Source organism: Gymnoscopelus braueri (assembly GCF_963280865.1).
Source record: "Gymnoscopelus braueri genome assembly, chromosome: 17".
Lineage (NCBI taxonomy): Eukaryota > Metazoa > Chordata > Actinopteri > Myctophiformes > Myctophidae > Gymnoscopelus > Gymnoscopelus braueri.
This window is the reverse complement of record NC_137617.1, coordinates 638,817-652,956: the sequence shown is the minus strand read 5'-3', so window position 1 is coordinate 652,956 and position 14,140 is coordinate 638,817. Positions and strand designations below refer to the sequence as shown.

At 40.1% G+C, this 14,140-nt stretch overlaps 2 protein-coding genes across 2 annotated transcripts in view; both read right to left on the bottom strand.

Annotated features, from left to right (window-relative positions):
- LOC308105275 (limbic system-associated membrane protein-like) overlaps window positions 1-14,140 on the bottom strand; it is a 213,493-nt gene that overhangs the window by 126,514 nt on the left and 72,839 nt on the right. The gene's annotated exons all lie outside the window — the stretch shown is intronic.
- Window positions 1,289-5,644, bottom strand: LOC308104323 (uncharacterized protein; the record flags this gene model as incomplete). The annotated part of the gene is made up of 9 exons (XM_080454732.1): window positions 5,569-5,644; window positions 5,382-5,465; window positions 4,258-4,385; window positions 3,452-3,856; window positions 3,159-3,369; window positions 2,309-2,532; window positions 2,056-2,203; window positions 1,822-1,897; window positions 1,289-1,421 (listed from the first exon to the last, which is right to left on the bottom strand). Exons 2-9 carry the CDS (start codon window positions 5,410-5,412, stop codon window positions 1,289-1,291), a joined length of 1,356 nt encoding a protein of 451 aa, XP_080310858.1. The 5' UTR covers window positions 5,413-5,465; window positions 5,569-5,644.

Sequence of the window (14,140 nt, the reverse complement as noted above, 5' to 3'; positions counted from 1 at the left end):
CAATTCAAGCGTATGCATCTTATTCTAAGCTCTACAAAAGTGATTTTGTTCTAGATATAAGACCCATCACCTACTTCAAATAAGACTGAAATAATTAAAACAAGTCTTGCATTAAAGAAATACAATTTATTTTCTATGTATACCTTATATAAAATACAGTACGTGCAGCATCACATGGCAACTTCACAGTATACATACAGTGTGTCTGACTGGAGCACCATTCACCCTTCCCTCCAACCATTGACTGGACAGAGGCCATTCACAACATAAAAAAGAAAACATAAAATAATATTGCACTGGCATTAGATGCTTTCAATACTTTTTGGCTCACAGTGTACTGAATTAAAATAAATACATGTACACACAATATTGAAAATCGCAGAACATGTCAAATGTGTATAACATTGAGGTCATACCTGAACATATGACCAATGTCATGTCCCTCAAAACACGTACAAAGTGCTTACTGTATATTTTCACATTCAAATAGGGCATTTCTTTAAAAGGGCAAGAACACAAGGTAGGGTTGCCTTGGCATGATACAACTCCAAGGTGGACAAGAAATCCAAAATAGTCATTAGAAATTGATCAATATGCTCCTCATTGACTTACATTGTACAGTGAAACAGCTCTCAAAGTCTCTCCTTTAGCCCGTACACAAACAGCTGATTCAGACATTATAGAACATCACAAAACCCATGTTTTTCCTTTTTAAATTTAAGATTTCAACTTCCACTTGATTTTACTATTTGAAGATCCGGATGCGGATCCAGTCCAGGTTTTGTTCCTCATAAAAATAGTTTTATAAAAAAAAAAGGGGAAAAAAACAGTACTGGGTTTTATGATGTTCCATTTTGTCTTAATCAGCTTTGTTTGCGTTTGTTTACGTGCCAAAAGAGTGACTTTGAGAGCTGTTTCACTATACAATGTAAGCCAATGAGGCAATGGACCAATCATTTTTGATTTCTTGCCTACCTTTGGAGTTGCATCATGGCAAGGTAACTACACAATCCAAACCTCTACCAATATTTCCTCTACCCTGATATTTTAAGATTCAAAATAAAGTTATTGCTTTAACACAAACAGCTGGTTAATATAACACATTCCTCAATATAAAGTGCAGTGTAATAACATTCAAATTAAACTGTTCGGTATTGAACATGTACTGCTCGGCTAACAAGGCTACATAGAATTTAAGGCTGTGGATTGCAGCCTAGAATACTATCTAGGCTGTGGATTATAGCAAGGATGGGGATGGGGTACTTCAGTCCACATCTGACCATAAGCTTTAGTGGCCGATGAAAGCTTTCCAATCGGCCATGAATTTCTTGTAAGATGGAGTGAGGTCTCCCTCATGGATTTCGTCCATGAGGACCTCCGTTTGTATGACAGAAGGCAGAGTGGCTACACACTTGGGGTACCTAAGGTGTAGGGCATAATAGTAGGCCATAAGGTACAAAACACCCTCTGCTACCTCACATTTTGGGAGTGTATGTATGGGCTCATCTCCTATAGCCAGGAGGAAGCCGGACTCACTCACAATCAGCACAGGAGAGGATAGAGGACGCTTCTTCAAGTACACATTGGGGTCTTCTTTTTCCTTTAACACAAAACACACACATCCGTCTATCAAGTAATGCACTTTTGTTTCAATGATCATTTCATTTGTTAAACCTGAGCCAGCTAAATCCTGATGAAGTTATATGCAGGACCTTCAGCTATAACTATTTCAACACATCAGATTGTGTTGCTTTTGACAAGTGAATATTATACTGTAATGTTGTACACAGCTCACCTCCAGGACATGCACCAGAGCCTCACTCGCGTCTCCTTGCCTCTTTGGAGCAGCAGTCGTAGAGGGGAACAGTGATGGCAGTGCACGGAGGACCATGAGAGCCTGTTGAATTGTTGAGGAAAAGATTCATTACATTTATACTTAGATAAAAATGCACAATCAATGATCTACAATAGATATCTCTATATATATTTAAGACAAAAAGAGAGATAGAGACTTGCACATCAACGTGATATATCCACCCAACATCAAGTGCTTACTTTTGGTCATTCCCATTGGAGGTTTCATCATCTTTTTCGACATGCCATAAAACTGCAGCTTCTGGCAGAAGTCGTGCCATCTTCCTTTCAGTTCATCAATGTAGTCGATGTTATTCTTGTCCAGGATGAGGCGAAGTTCCTCCATCACCTATGAAATATTCAATATATAAACACGTTTGAATGCATCATCTAGGAGGAAATTGGCAAAACATTGGTAGATGTTTTGAATTATGCCTTATCAACATTCACTTACATGTGCAATGAAATGGAAGCACGGATATCCCTCTATAATTTTGTTGTATTTGTCCTCATCGCGAACGGAATCTGAATCGATGAATGCTCTTCTGGCTTTGAATTCCAAATCCTGGAGCTGAGAAACAGACTTGTGGTTTGCCTGTAGGGTTTTGTGGAGCTTGTCCATGGTTGCTGGACTGTCGGACTCGGAATCAGGACTGTCGATGTCTGCCGGCTTGTTAGCTAGAAGACACAAAAATACATCATTATAGTCAAGTAGCTCTATATTCTGATAATAATCATAGTGTGTTTGTTCATTAACAGGGTTCTCCTGTCTCTCCATCTCTACTAAACATAAAATGCATTTTCAGTTTGGGATACCAATTTTATCAAATCAGAAGAGAGAACTCATAAAGGATAAACACGTGAAATTGGAATTGATGACACAAAGTAGTGAGGAGACAAAATGTGTGAACTAGGACACTATAAAATTCTAGCTGAAATGGGTACCCTCTCCTGATTGCCTAAAATTGGCAACACAACTGTTAAATGTATGTTCTGTTTATTAAAGAGCTGGAGAGACACGGTTGTGTTATGCAAACACAACATAAAATAAATACATAACATTTTATATGAATGAGTGATTATAAAGTAAAGTAGTTGCTGCACATGATATTGGATGATTCAGGTCTCTAATAACAGTCAAAGCAGAATGCACATTTGCCAATACTAACCCTTCTACTTTATTTTACGAGTGCATCATGAAAACCAAAATGTTTAAATGTGATATGGGTTAATTAGACCTGTAAACATCACAAAAATATGAACCCCTACACGGGTAAATGTGTAAATATAAATTTGAAGGTCACCTCTTTCTGGGGTCGTATTCTCCTCTGAAGAGCAGTCTAGAATGATGGTCGAGTCACTCGAAGAATCGATTTCCTCTGTGTCAGTTGGCTGCTCAAGACGGGGCATCATCGGCTGCGGGCGGTGCTTCTTTGAAGGTCTCCCATCTGGAAAGATCTTTTGGGGGGATCTCAGGTTCTGCAATCGTTTGAATAGCTGTCCATACACAGTGACCTGCACAAGACAAAAGTAAAGCAGTCTAAACTCCACTTAAAATGCCAACACTGTAGTCATGAACTGGATACATTTCACTTACCCATGTAGTGTTATTGTTCAGGTCCTGCAGCATGGGGTAGTACAGGACTATTCTTTTTGCCATATCTGTGACTTCTGGTTGTGATGGGTATCGGTCAGATTCAGCATCCCCCTTTGCCCTCAGGATTGCGATCATACTGGTCATGGTGTTACGGATGAGCCGGCATCTGAGGTCCTTGGACATTTCGCAGTTCCGCTCTTCACCCCTCTTCGCCAACACAAAGTATCGTTTTCGGACGTGCTCAAGTTTGCTGTCTGTGTATACGTAGCCTGGGATGGATATCTTCACAACCTTTTCAGGGGTTGTGTAGTTTGCAGCTGGACATCCTCCAACAGGTGTTGAAGTCTGTGGCAGTGGTGACTTGTTAGCAGAAGTAGAACCGCCTGAGTCTTCTCGGCCAGATTCCTATAAAATAAAAGATTATGAAGTACTGGCAAAACCAACATTTCCTTTTTACTGTGTTGTTAAACTGCACTGACAACATAGCACAAGAATGTTTAATGCGCCAGCTAACCGAACACCAATGAATATCTGAACCAGAGGATATTGGAGAAATGAATTAACAATTGTTGATCATGGTTTGCATTATTACTCTGTTAAGCAGAACAATAAACAGTTTTGTGGTATAATAAATCAATAAAAGGTAGGCTTGGAGAATGCCTAATGGTGTTACAGCCTAAACAAGTACCAATGCAACAAAGTTAACTTAAAGTTAGTCCATTTAAAAATAACAACTGAACACTTCTATAAGCCATCATGACTTATATAGGTTGCTACTTAATGCTGTGTTATTGTTAGAAACTGACCTCGACATCAACATGACCTGAAGACTGCCAGACTGCTCTTCTCCTCAAGAAGTTTTCTGGGCCTGGTAAAAGATCCCGCAAGTCTGAACGAGTCAGGGTGCGCATCATTGCCTCACTGATGCTTGCAGCTATAGGAAAATAGGTAAAAAAAACAATATCAAATATTGCCACCTGGTTGCTGGGCCAACTGGAGTCTGGGGACTGGAGCTGCAAATATTATTAAGTATTCTAATATTTTTTAGAAGTGTAGTTTTTATAATATTAATTAAACTGATTTGATCCAGGGGGTCGTCAGCTAAATGACTGATAATTAGGAACCAAATGGACCCTTACCGGTCCATTTGTACACAGTTACACAGGTTAACAGGTCTGTAACCCTCTGAGTTACTGCTGCATCCATAAATACAATAACAAGCACATAGGTGGCTTTATATCTAACCATCTATATAAAATTCGAAATAATAGCCCTACAAAAAAGGTATATAAAAATAATGTTTAACTAGAACTTTGTCACTAGACAAAATTACAGGTTAATGAGAGTAAATACAATTATTTTTGTATACTAGCCTGCATGTTCCAGTTATCCAAAGGGTTTGGCATATGCACAATGTCCCATTTCACAAGTTTCCAAATGAATAAAAACCTTTGAAAATAGCAGATCTACAAGCTCACAACGCGTCACAAATGTGAGCTTGTAGATTGGCTATTTTCAAATAACCAAAGCATCTAGGTCTGAATTGGTATGTTTTACAAAGTAACTTGAAACTAAAGTTCTCAAATAATAGTAGAGTAAAAGTATAACATTTGACTCGGATGTAGTGGAGTAGAAATAAAGTTTTGAAAATTGGAAATACTCCAAATAAAAGTACTTCAAAATACCTCAGAATTGTGCTTAAATACAGTACTTGAGTAAATGTACTTGAGTTACTTTCCACCACTGCTTTTACTTAAGTAAAAAAATGTAGTACTTTTTCCACCACTGGTCATTTCTCACATCTATAACAAATCAAACTTCATTAAAAGCGTCAGAATAGGTACAATATGATGGACATGCCAAAAAATTACAGATTTACAAGCTCACAAGTATCTGACATTATGTTTAAAAATATTTGCATGCATATTACCCCTTAAAGTCGACACAGTGAAGTCATCCATGTTGTTATGGCAGCTAGCTGGTTAGCCACTTAGCCCAGCTTCTTGGCTGCATTCTGCTAGTGTGTACAAACAAACAGATGCATTTCAGACATAAATAACATTCACCGTTAATGTAATCAACTTCAAAAGTAAAATCTAATGTTGTATGTAACTTACCAGCAATAACGTGTGGTTTCAAATCAGGTTCGTTGGTAAACTTTGATAAAGTTGCAGAAAAATAAGACGGTGTTCTCATCATCACCTGGGAGCTGTAATCAAGCTCAGCGCACAGCTGTGTGTGTGAAACTGACGTCAAAGGAGCCGCCCATGGGTCGCTACCATTTCCAAAAGGAGGGGGGATTTGTGACACTAATTCATTCATGAATCAATTTAAAACGCATAGTTTCTTAATTTATGAGGGGTTTATAACATATGTGTACGTAAACATTAGTTTTTGTTCCCTACATTTTGTGCAGTGGAATTAAAATGAAAATATAAGATAACTGAAATATAACTATACCCTACATAGTCTGGTATATTATGGACCGCAGTGGTGGAAAAAATGACTAATTTTTTTTACTTAAGTAAAAGTATCAATACTGCAATGTAGAAAGATATACTCTGTTAAAAGTAAAAGTCTGGAATTCAAAATTTACTTGAGTAAAAGTACAAAAGTATTGGTATAACAATGTACTTAATGTACCAAAGTAAAAGTACTCATTATGCAGAATTTCCCTTTTCACAAGTTTTCAAATGTATAAAATGTATACAAAATCTTTTGAAAATAGCAGATCTACAAGCTCCGCACTGTGAGCTTGTAGATCTGCTATTTTCAAATGGCCTAAATGTATATAGGGTTGAAGGAATACAAGTCAGGTGGCCTGAGGTGGGCATCAGGGCACCCATAGAGTTATAATATATCACCATATTTTTGGGACAACTGGGCACCAAAACCATCTGAGCACTAGGGACATGTGGGCACCTGGACGAGTGGGCACTTAGGGGTGGAGACATGTGGGCACTAGGGACCTGTGGGCACCTGGACAACTGGGCACTAGGGACATGTGGGCATTTGGGCAACTGGGCACTAGGGACAAGTGGGCACTAAGAACATGTGGGCACCTTCACAACTGGGCACTAGGGACATTTGGGCAGCTGGACAACTGGGCACCAAAACCATCTGGGCACTAGGGACATGTGGGCACCTAGACGAGTGGGCACTTAGGGGTGGAGACATCTGGGCACTAGGGACATGTGGGCACTAGGAACATGTGGGCATCTGGTCAACTGGGCACTAGGGACATGTGGACAACTGAGGGGGTCCCTGTTTCATCTCTCTCTCAGCTAAGGGGGCCATGCTTTATCTCTCTCTCTCAGTTAAGGGGGTCCCTGTCTCATCTCTGTCTCAGCTAAGAGGGCCCAGATGGTTTTGGTGCCCAGTTACCATCTGAGCACTAGGGACATGTGGGCATTTGGGCAACTGGGCACTAGGGACAAGTGGGCATTTGGGCAACTGGGCACTAGGGACATGTGGGCATTTGGGCAACTGGGCACTAGGGACAAGTGGGCACTAAGGACATGTGGGCACCTTCACAACTGGGCACTAGGGACATTTGGGCAGCTGGACAACTGGGCACCAAAACCATCTGGGCACTAGGGACATGTGGGCACCTACACGAGTGGGCACTTAGGGGTGGAGACATCTGGGCACTAGGGACATGTGGGCACTAGGAACATGTGGGCACCTGGTCAACTGGGCACTAGGGACATGTGGACAACTAAGGGGGTCCCTGTTTCATCTCTCTCTCAGCTAAGGGGGCCCTGCTTTATCTCTCTCTCAGTTAAGGGGGTCCCTGTCTCATCTCTGTCTCAGCTAAGAGGGCCCAGATGGTTTTGGTGCCCAGTTATCCCTAGTGTCCAGATGGTTTTGGTGCCCACATGACCAGTTACCATTTTTTGAAAGTCATCAGTGGTTTGATTGATTGATTGATTGAATATTGTATTAGGCAAACAAATGTAAAACAGCACAATTACATTTAAAATACTTTGACTAAAAGGTCCGTCCAAAAAAGTCCTTGCGGTCTAGTTTCCATTGAGGTCCTTGGTATTCAATTCATAGTCATATATAGTAGCACCAAACAGTTCAAATATCAACAAAACAAAAAAAATGCAGAGTTTGGTCTTGTGAAAAACATTTATATTGTAAATTCATCATTGTATTGTTTTGAATGCCAACCTCTCTCTACAGTTGGGTGGAATGATCAGTATTTAGTGTATGAGGTAGAAGTTCCTTACCAGGCTCAAGCCAATATTTTTGTTGATCCTGGAAATCTTGTTGATTATATGCCATACTACTATGTGACATTAAATAATAGAAAGTACATGCCGATATAATAATAATAATAGAAAGCTCACAGACGTCATTGCACATGCTTAATGTTGTGTGGGGAAGAAAGAAAACTGACTTTTCCAATAAAGATGTCTTTTCTGGAAATAAACTAAGTCTATGTCTTGATATGAGAGGATACATCTTTTACAAATAACACAACGCCTTAAAAAATGTGTGATATGCCAAAAAAGCTTGTTTTATCCAAGACATGACTCAATACCAGATAATTTCAAGATTTTATCACTCACCAAGACATTCAAGTTACACTGTATGAAAACAAGCCCCTATATCTCACAGAAATAAGACTGGTTAGATGATTGTACCTTATATTAAGTGTGATGAGGCATTTTGAATAGAAATAAGCCAGATGTACTTCATAAGATTTTGATTTTTTGCAGTGTGTAATCATAATTTTTCTGGGGACCCCAGCACATTGGATTCAACTTTACTAGTCTTAGATACAATAGGCTATAGTAAAATCTAATATTATCCATATACACCAATTGAAAGCATGAAACGGTCTCATTTGAAAAAAGAGAAAAAAAACGATTAGGCTGTGTATGACAAGAGTATTTGAACATTAGCATGTCATTCTAAAGTAATGCCCATGTTTTCTATAAGTTTAGTCCAAAGAATATAACTGGAAACGACAGTGAAACATTATGCTCTCAGAGATAAGGAGTCACACATGACATGAGTATGAAACGTTTTGTTTTATTATTATATTGTTGTTGACTATGCTGCATCTCCATGGATGTCCCGACTCCCAAGTAGAAGATGGACGTCACGTCACCAGCACCGGACTGTTTACATGGTGGGATGGAATGTAGAAAAAAAAATTGATGCACACGCGTGCGCGCACACAGACACACACGTTTAGTGTTACTATGCTAATTTATACATGATATATTTAGTTTACTATAATAATATACAATCAAATCAATACAGAACACAATACAACAGCAGCCAAGACTATAGTTTCACCTTGCTGGCGCAACAAAGACACGGTGATGATGATACTGACATCCTGGTATATAGCAATGGGTAGGCCTGCTGGTCCAACTGTACTGGTTCAACAGAGGCAGATTTCACGTGGTCCAAGAAAGAACATGGCTTCGATGTCGTGTTTTGTGATCCAAAGGTAGACAAAAAAGTCGGAAAAGTTGTAACATTCATCATTCTAAAGCATTCAGTGTTGCCAGATCTTGTGAGAGAAATAAGCAACCAGGTATATGAAAACAAGCCCAAAAGAAAAAACCTGTGCCAAGAGCACTTGAAACCTAGACATGGGTTATTTGAAAATTGCCTATCTACAAGCTCACAACGCGTAACGATGTGACGCAGTGTGAGCTTGTATAGATCTGCTATTTTCCAAAAAATCTTGAGGGGAAAAAAGTGCAAAATGTGGAATATTTTTTAAACATTTTAACAACATATTTTTGGTAGGGTCTCCCTGGCAAATATGTTGGCGCGCAGTGCACAGATGAGGGTCCGTGGAAAAGTACATGAACATGTTTGAGAACCACTGGTTTAAACAACAATCAAAACATTTGGAAACGAGCCCAAATATCAACTACATTTTAGAAACCAGCCGCTTATAATAAGAAGACATGGCAACACTGGCCAATGTGGTGTATGTGTTTGTTGATGTTGTTGTAGTGAGAACTGGGAGGGGAAAGTTACAATGTAGACCACGCCCCCACGCAGCCTCCTCCCCTCAAGGAAGGGCAGTGCCCCAAAGCATTGTGGTCATTGTAGTAATGCAGTCAAAGTCAAGACTTCTATATTTTTCTGGCCATAGGGTGCAAATTTGAAATTTTGCTACTGTTATCTACTATATTATAATAGATCATTAATATATATATGATTAACATTGAGTGACTGCAAGTTCTTCCAGGGGTGTAATGCTCCTTTAAACCCAGGATTTTTTAATTATTTGCGTGAAATGGTATCATCTGTCTGACCTTCGTTTTCACTGGACCAGGTCTGTTGGTCCAATGGCTTCCCGCTTAAGTGAATGTTTCATAACATCAAGGTTGCCGGTTCAAGCCTCACTTGGTGGAGACTTCATTTAAAGTGCATTGCAAACAACAAGACTGTATTAATGAATACATATGCAATTGATAAAGATAACATGAAATGCTTATCTGAGAAGGTATGTTTTTGCAATGTATGACATACTTCATTCTGAAAATAGCCGATCTACAATCTCAAAACTTTTCAGATAGCAACGTGTTTCTGAGCTTGTAGATCGGCTGCTTTCACTGGTTCACTTTTATCTTCAACAGACAACCTCAGCCTGGTCAAAGCTATAGCACTATAGGTAGTGTTGCAGCCTGTCAATCCAAAGGTTGAGGGTTCTATTCCTGTTAATGGCAATAGGTTGACACGTCCAATCAATCCATTCTGCTTCCATCTGTCTCTCTCTTCAATCTATTGTTTCCATGTCTCTCTCTCTTCAATCTATTCTGTTTCCATGTCTCTCTCTCTCTCTCTCTCTCTCTTCAATCTATTCCGTTTCCATGTCTCCCTCTTCAATCTATTCCGTTTCCATGTCTCTCTCTCTCTCTCTCTCTCTCTCTCTCTCTCTCTCTCTAGAGAGAGAGAGAGAGGCCAGGCCAGGCCAGCAAATGAAATTTGTCCCTGAGCAAGACTCTTAACCCCTAATTGCTCACAGGCCCTCATTGGAAACAAGACCGCAAGGACTTTCATGAACGGACCTGTTAAAGGAATTATCCTTATCTCTTCAATCTATTCCGTTTCCATGTCTCTCTCTCTCCGATCTACAATCTCACAACTTTTCAGATAGCAACGTGTTTCTGAGCTTGTAGGTCGGCTGCTTTCACTGGTTCACTTTTATCTTCAACAGACAACCTCAATCTGTACAAAGCTATAGCACTATAAGGTAGTGTTCGATTCCTGTTAATGGCAATAGGTTGAGTCTCTATTCCGTTTATCTCTCTCTCTCTTCAATCTTTCAATCTATTCCGTCTCTCTCTCTCTCTTCAATCTATTCCGTCTCTCTCTCTCTCTCTCTCTCTCTCTCTCTCTCTCTCTCTCTCTCTCTCTCTCTCTCTCTCTCTCTCTCTCTCTCTCTCTCTCTCTCTCTTTCTTTCTTTCTTTCTTTCTTTCTTTCTTTCTCTCTCCTCTCTCTCTCTCTCTCTCTCTCTCTCTCTCTCTCTCTCTCTCTCTCTCTCTCTCTCTCTCTCTCTCCTCTCTCTCTTTCTCATAATTATGTTCTTTTAGAAAGTGAGCAACAGCAACAGTCCACCTGGCCTATTCCCATGGATTGGATCTACCCACCTCACCTGCTGTCATTCCCTCTCAATCCATAATCACACCTGCCCTCACTCACTCCTCATTAGTCTCTCTCTCTCTCTCTCTCTCTCTCTCTCTCTCTCTCTCTCTCTCTCTCTCTCTCTCTCTCTCCTCTCTCTCTCTCTCTCATCCCTCTCCTCTCTCTCTCTCTCTCTCTCTCTCTCTCTCTCTCTCTCTCTCTCTCTATTCCCTGGCCCCGCTTATCGCTGCTTGCAGCTATATTTTATGACTTGTTATGCTATAGCAAGTCCAATTGTATTGCCTTAATCCATATGGTCAATCTGTGATAAATGATAACACAGATGGCATATAGTATATCATATCTTTGACAATAGTGACCAAATGTTTTTGGCATCTAAAGAAGAAAAACATGAATACCGTCAATTCAGTTCAATAACTTTATTGGCTCAAGTCTGGCCATGAGAAGCCTCTGTAGTTTCCACCTTCCTCTGGAAACGTCTGTCTGATGGTGTGGACTACACAGGCAGGTACGACCCTCCTACTGTGGCAACCAAGTTTACCATAAGCCCAGCGAACCATCTGTCTGTATGCTGTGTAGCGGTATTGGCTGGAAGAGAGAGATAGATTGTGCTTTATTAATCCTGCAAGGGAAATTCAGGTGTCATAGCACTGCAGTAGGCATGAAATACAGGTCATGTTCATTTCAGGTGCGTCATAAAACTTTTCATAAAATATTGTACAACTTGCTCAAAAGTCCTGAGGGTGAGTGCTCCATGCTCCTGGCGGAAGGCAAGATATGCTATCTGCAGCACGAAAGGATTCAGACAGGAACCTTCAAATCCAGGATGTTGTGTTAGACACCGGATGTTCTCAGGTCTGGGTGCTAAATCCTCTACTAGCTTCCAATATGGCTGTCTCTCTCTGCAGCACACGCTCTCTATACCAGTGGTCATAGGTTGACATTCTCCACACAGACACCTGAGTTCAAAGACAGAAAAAAGAAAAGGTCACCGAACAAGTTTGAACTTTACCAATGAAACGCCTCTTGCGGGTCTGTTTCCATTTGTACAATGTCAGCGTGATTAACGTGATTTGAAATAGCAGATTAGAGACCTAGATAGAACATTATATCAATGGGGTATGTGGCCTGATGCATATCAAACTGGGGGTCCTTGAAATAAAAAAATACTGATAATGAGTTATTTAGGCTATATAACAACCTGGACTATTCTATTAGCAACAGCATTCAAGTAACAATCAACATATTTGTAGCCTACTTTGTGAAAATGGAGGTCAGAGGCAAATTCTAATACTTTTAATAAGGTTGACAGTGGTGTAAAGTAACTAAGTACATTTACTCAAGTACAATGTTGAGGTATTTTTTACTTTACTGGAGTATTTCCAATTTTCAGTACTTTTACTTCTACTCCACTACATCTCAGAGGCAAATATTGTACTATTTTTTGAAAACATTAGTTACTAGTTACTTTGTAGATTTCGATTATTATTACAAAACATAACTAACCACTTCAGCCCTACAAGCACTTGTGAGCTTGTAGATCTGCTATTTCAAAAGATTTTTCAAAAACATTTTGTACTTGTGAAATGGGACATTCTGCACCATGAGTATTTTTACTTTTGGTACTTTTTGACAGTACTTTTGTACTTTTACTCAAGTACATTTTACTTGTAACAGAGTATTTCTGCATTGCAGTATTGATACTTTTACTTAAAGTTGTACAATGCAGAATCACAAATAACGATTTTTAGCAACCTCTGCTGGTCACTACCGTCACTGCATACAATTTCCCTAGTCCTCGATTACCCAGAATTCCATTCGTTTTCACCGGAAGCAGGAAGCGTTTCAAAAAGCGATCTTTTAATTGTTTTATACTATCTACGGATCGTTTCTCTTAGCCAGTGGAGCATTAGTTACCATGAGCTGTGCTTTCTTTTTCTGTTCTTTTTCGATCTTCCAATCCTACATTATCTTAAAATCAGCGTGAGGTTCCTTTTTGTTAATAGCGCGGTAGTTCCTGGCCAAACAGGAAACCGTTGCGGTAGTTCCTGAGGACGTCGGCCACGACGTCATGACGTTGGCCAGGAACGTCATTTTCCCGGGAAAGTCCCCCCCGTACACGTTCAATAGAAAATATATAAATAAAAGGCTTCCGGGGGTGAAATTCACGGAGTGGGTGTTGTGAAACTTTTGCCACTCGCAAAAGATATACAATTTAACTTTAGTTTTGTTGAAAACGTTACCTAGTATTACTTTAAGTAATACAAGTACTTTTTCCAGCACGTTATTGATACAATGCAACGTTAGGCTATACTGTTGATAATGGCGCTTACCAAGACGTCTGACCGATCCGCCACCTGTTGTTGTGACCCCATGTCTCCATCTCCTGGCGATATCGAGGTCTGACAGAAGAGGCATCTGCTGCTGGTCTCTGTTGCCTAACAGGCTCGAAATTGTATGGAGCTGGTCCATCAAAGTCTCTCCGACGATGAAACCCATTTTCGTCTTGTAAGGCGTCCATTTTGGATCATGAAAATGGCTTTCCGCACTAGTCAAACTCCATTGTAGTGTATGAGAGGTAGGGAAAAGTAACCTGCAGTGACGTCACGGCACTGATAGCGTCTGATAAGGTTTTTGATAGGCTCCATACATGTTATTCGTGCGTGGACATTTTAAACCCTTTCTGAGTGGAATTTCCGGCGTAAAATGGAAAAAAAATATATTGAAATTAGATACCAATGATGTAAACTACACATAATTGAAGAGTAGGGTTTAACCTGCAAGTGGCACTTTAACATGGAAGTGAACGGGCAGTTTTTTCCCCCAGGTTAGCGAAGACCGCCATATATTGGAAAAACACTGAAAACACCAAAACACATCAAACCCCTCAATGGCGGTGTGGTCTCATACACTGTAATCACTGTCACAAAAAACGGACAAGTATGCGTCTGGCCAGAGGTTGAGCTGGAAGGAGGACAACTGGGTCAAAAAACGGACTGCCTAGCGTAAAACCGGACGAATGGCCACCCTAGTCTAGACTCAGTGTTACAGACAGATGCTAA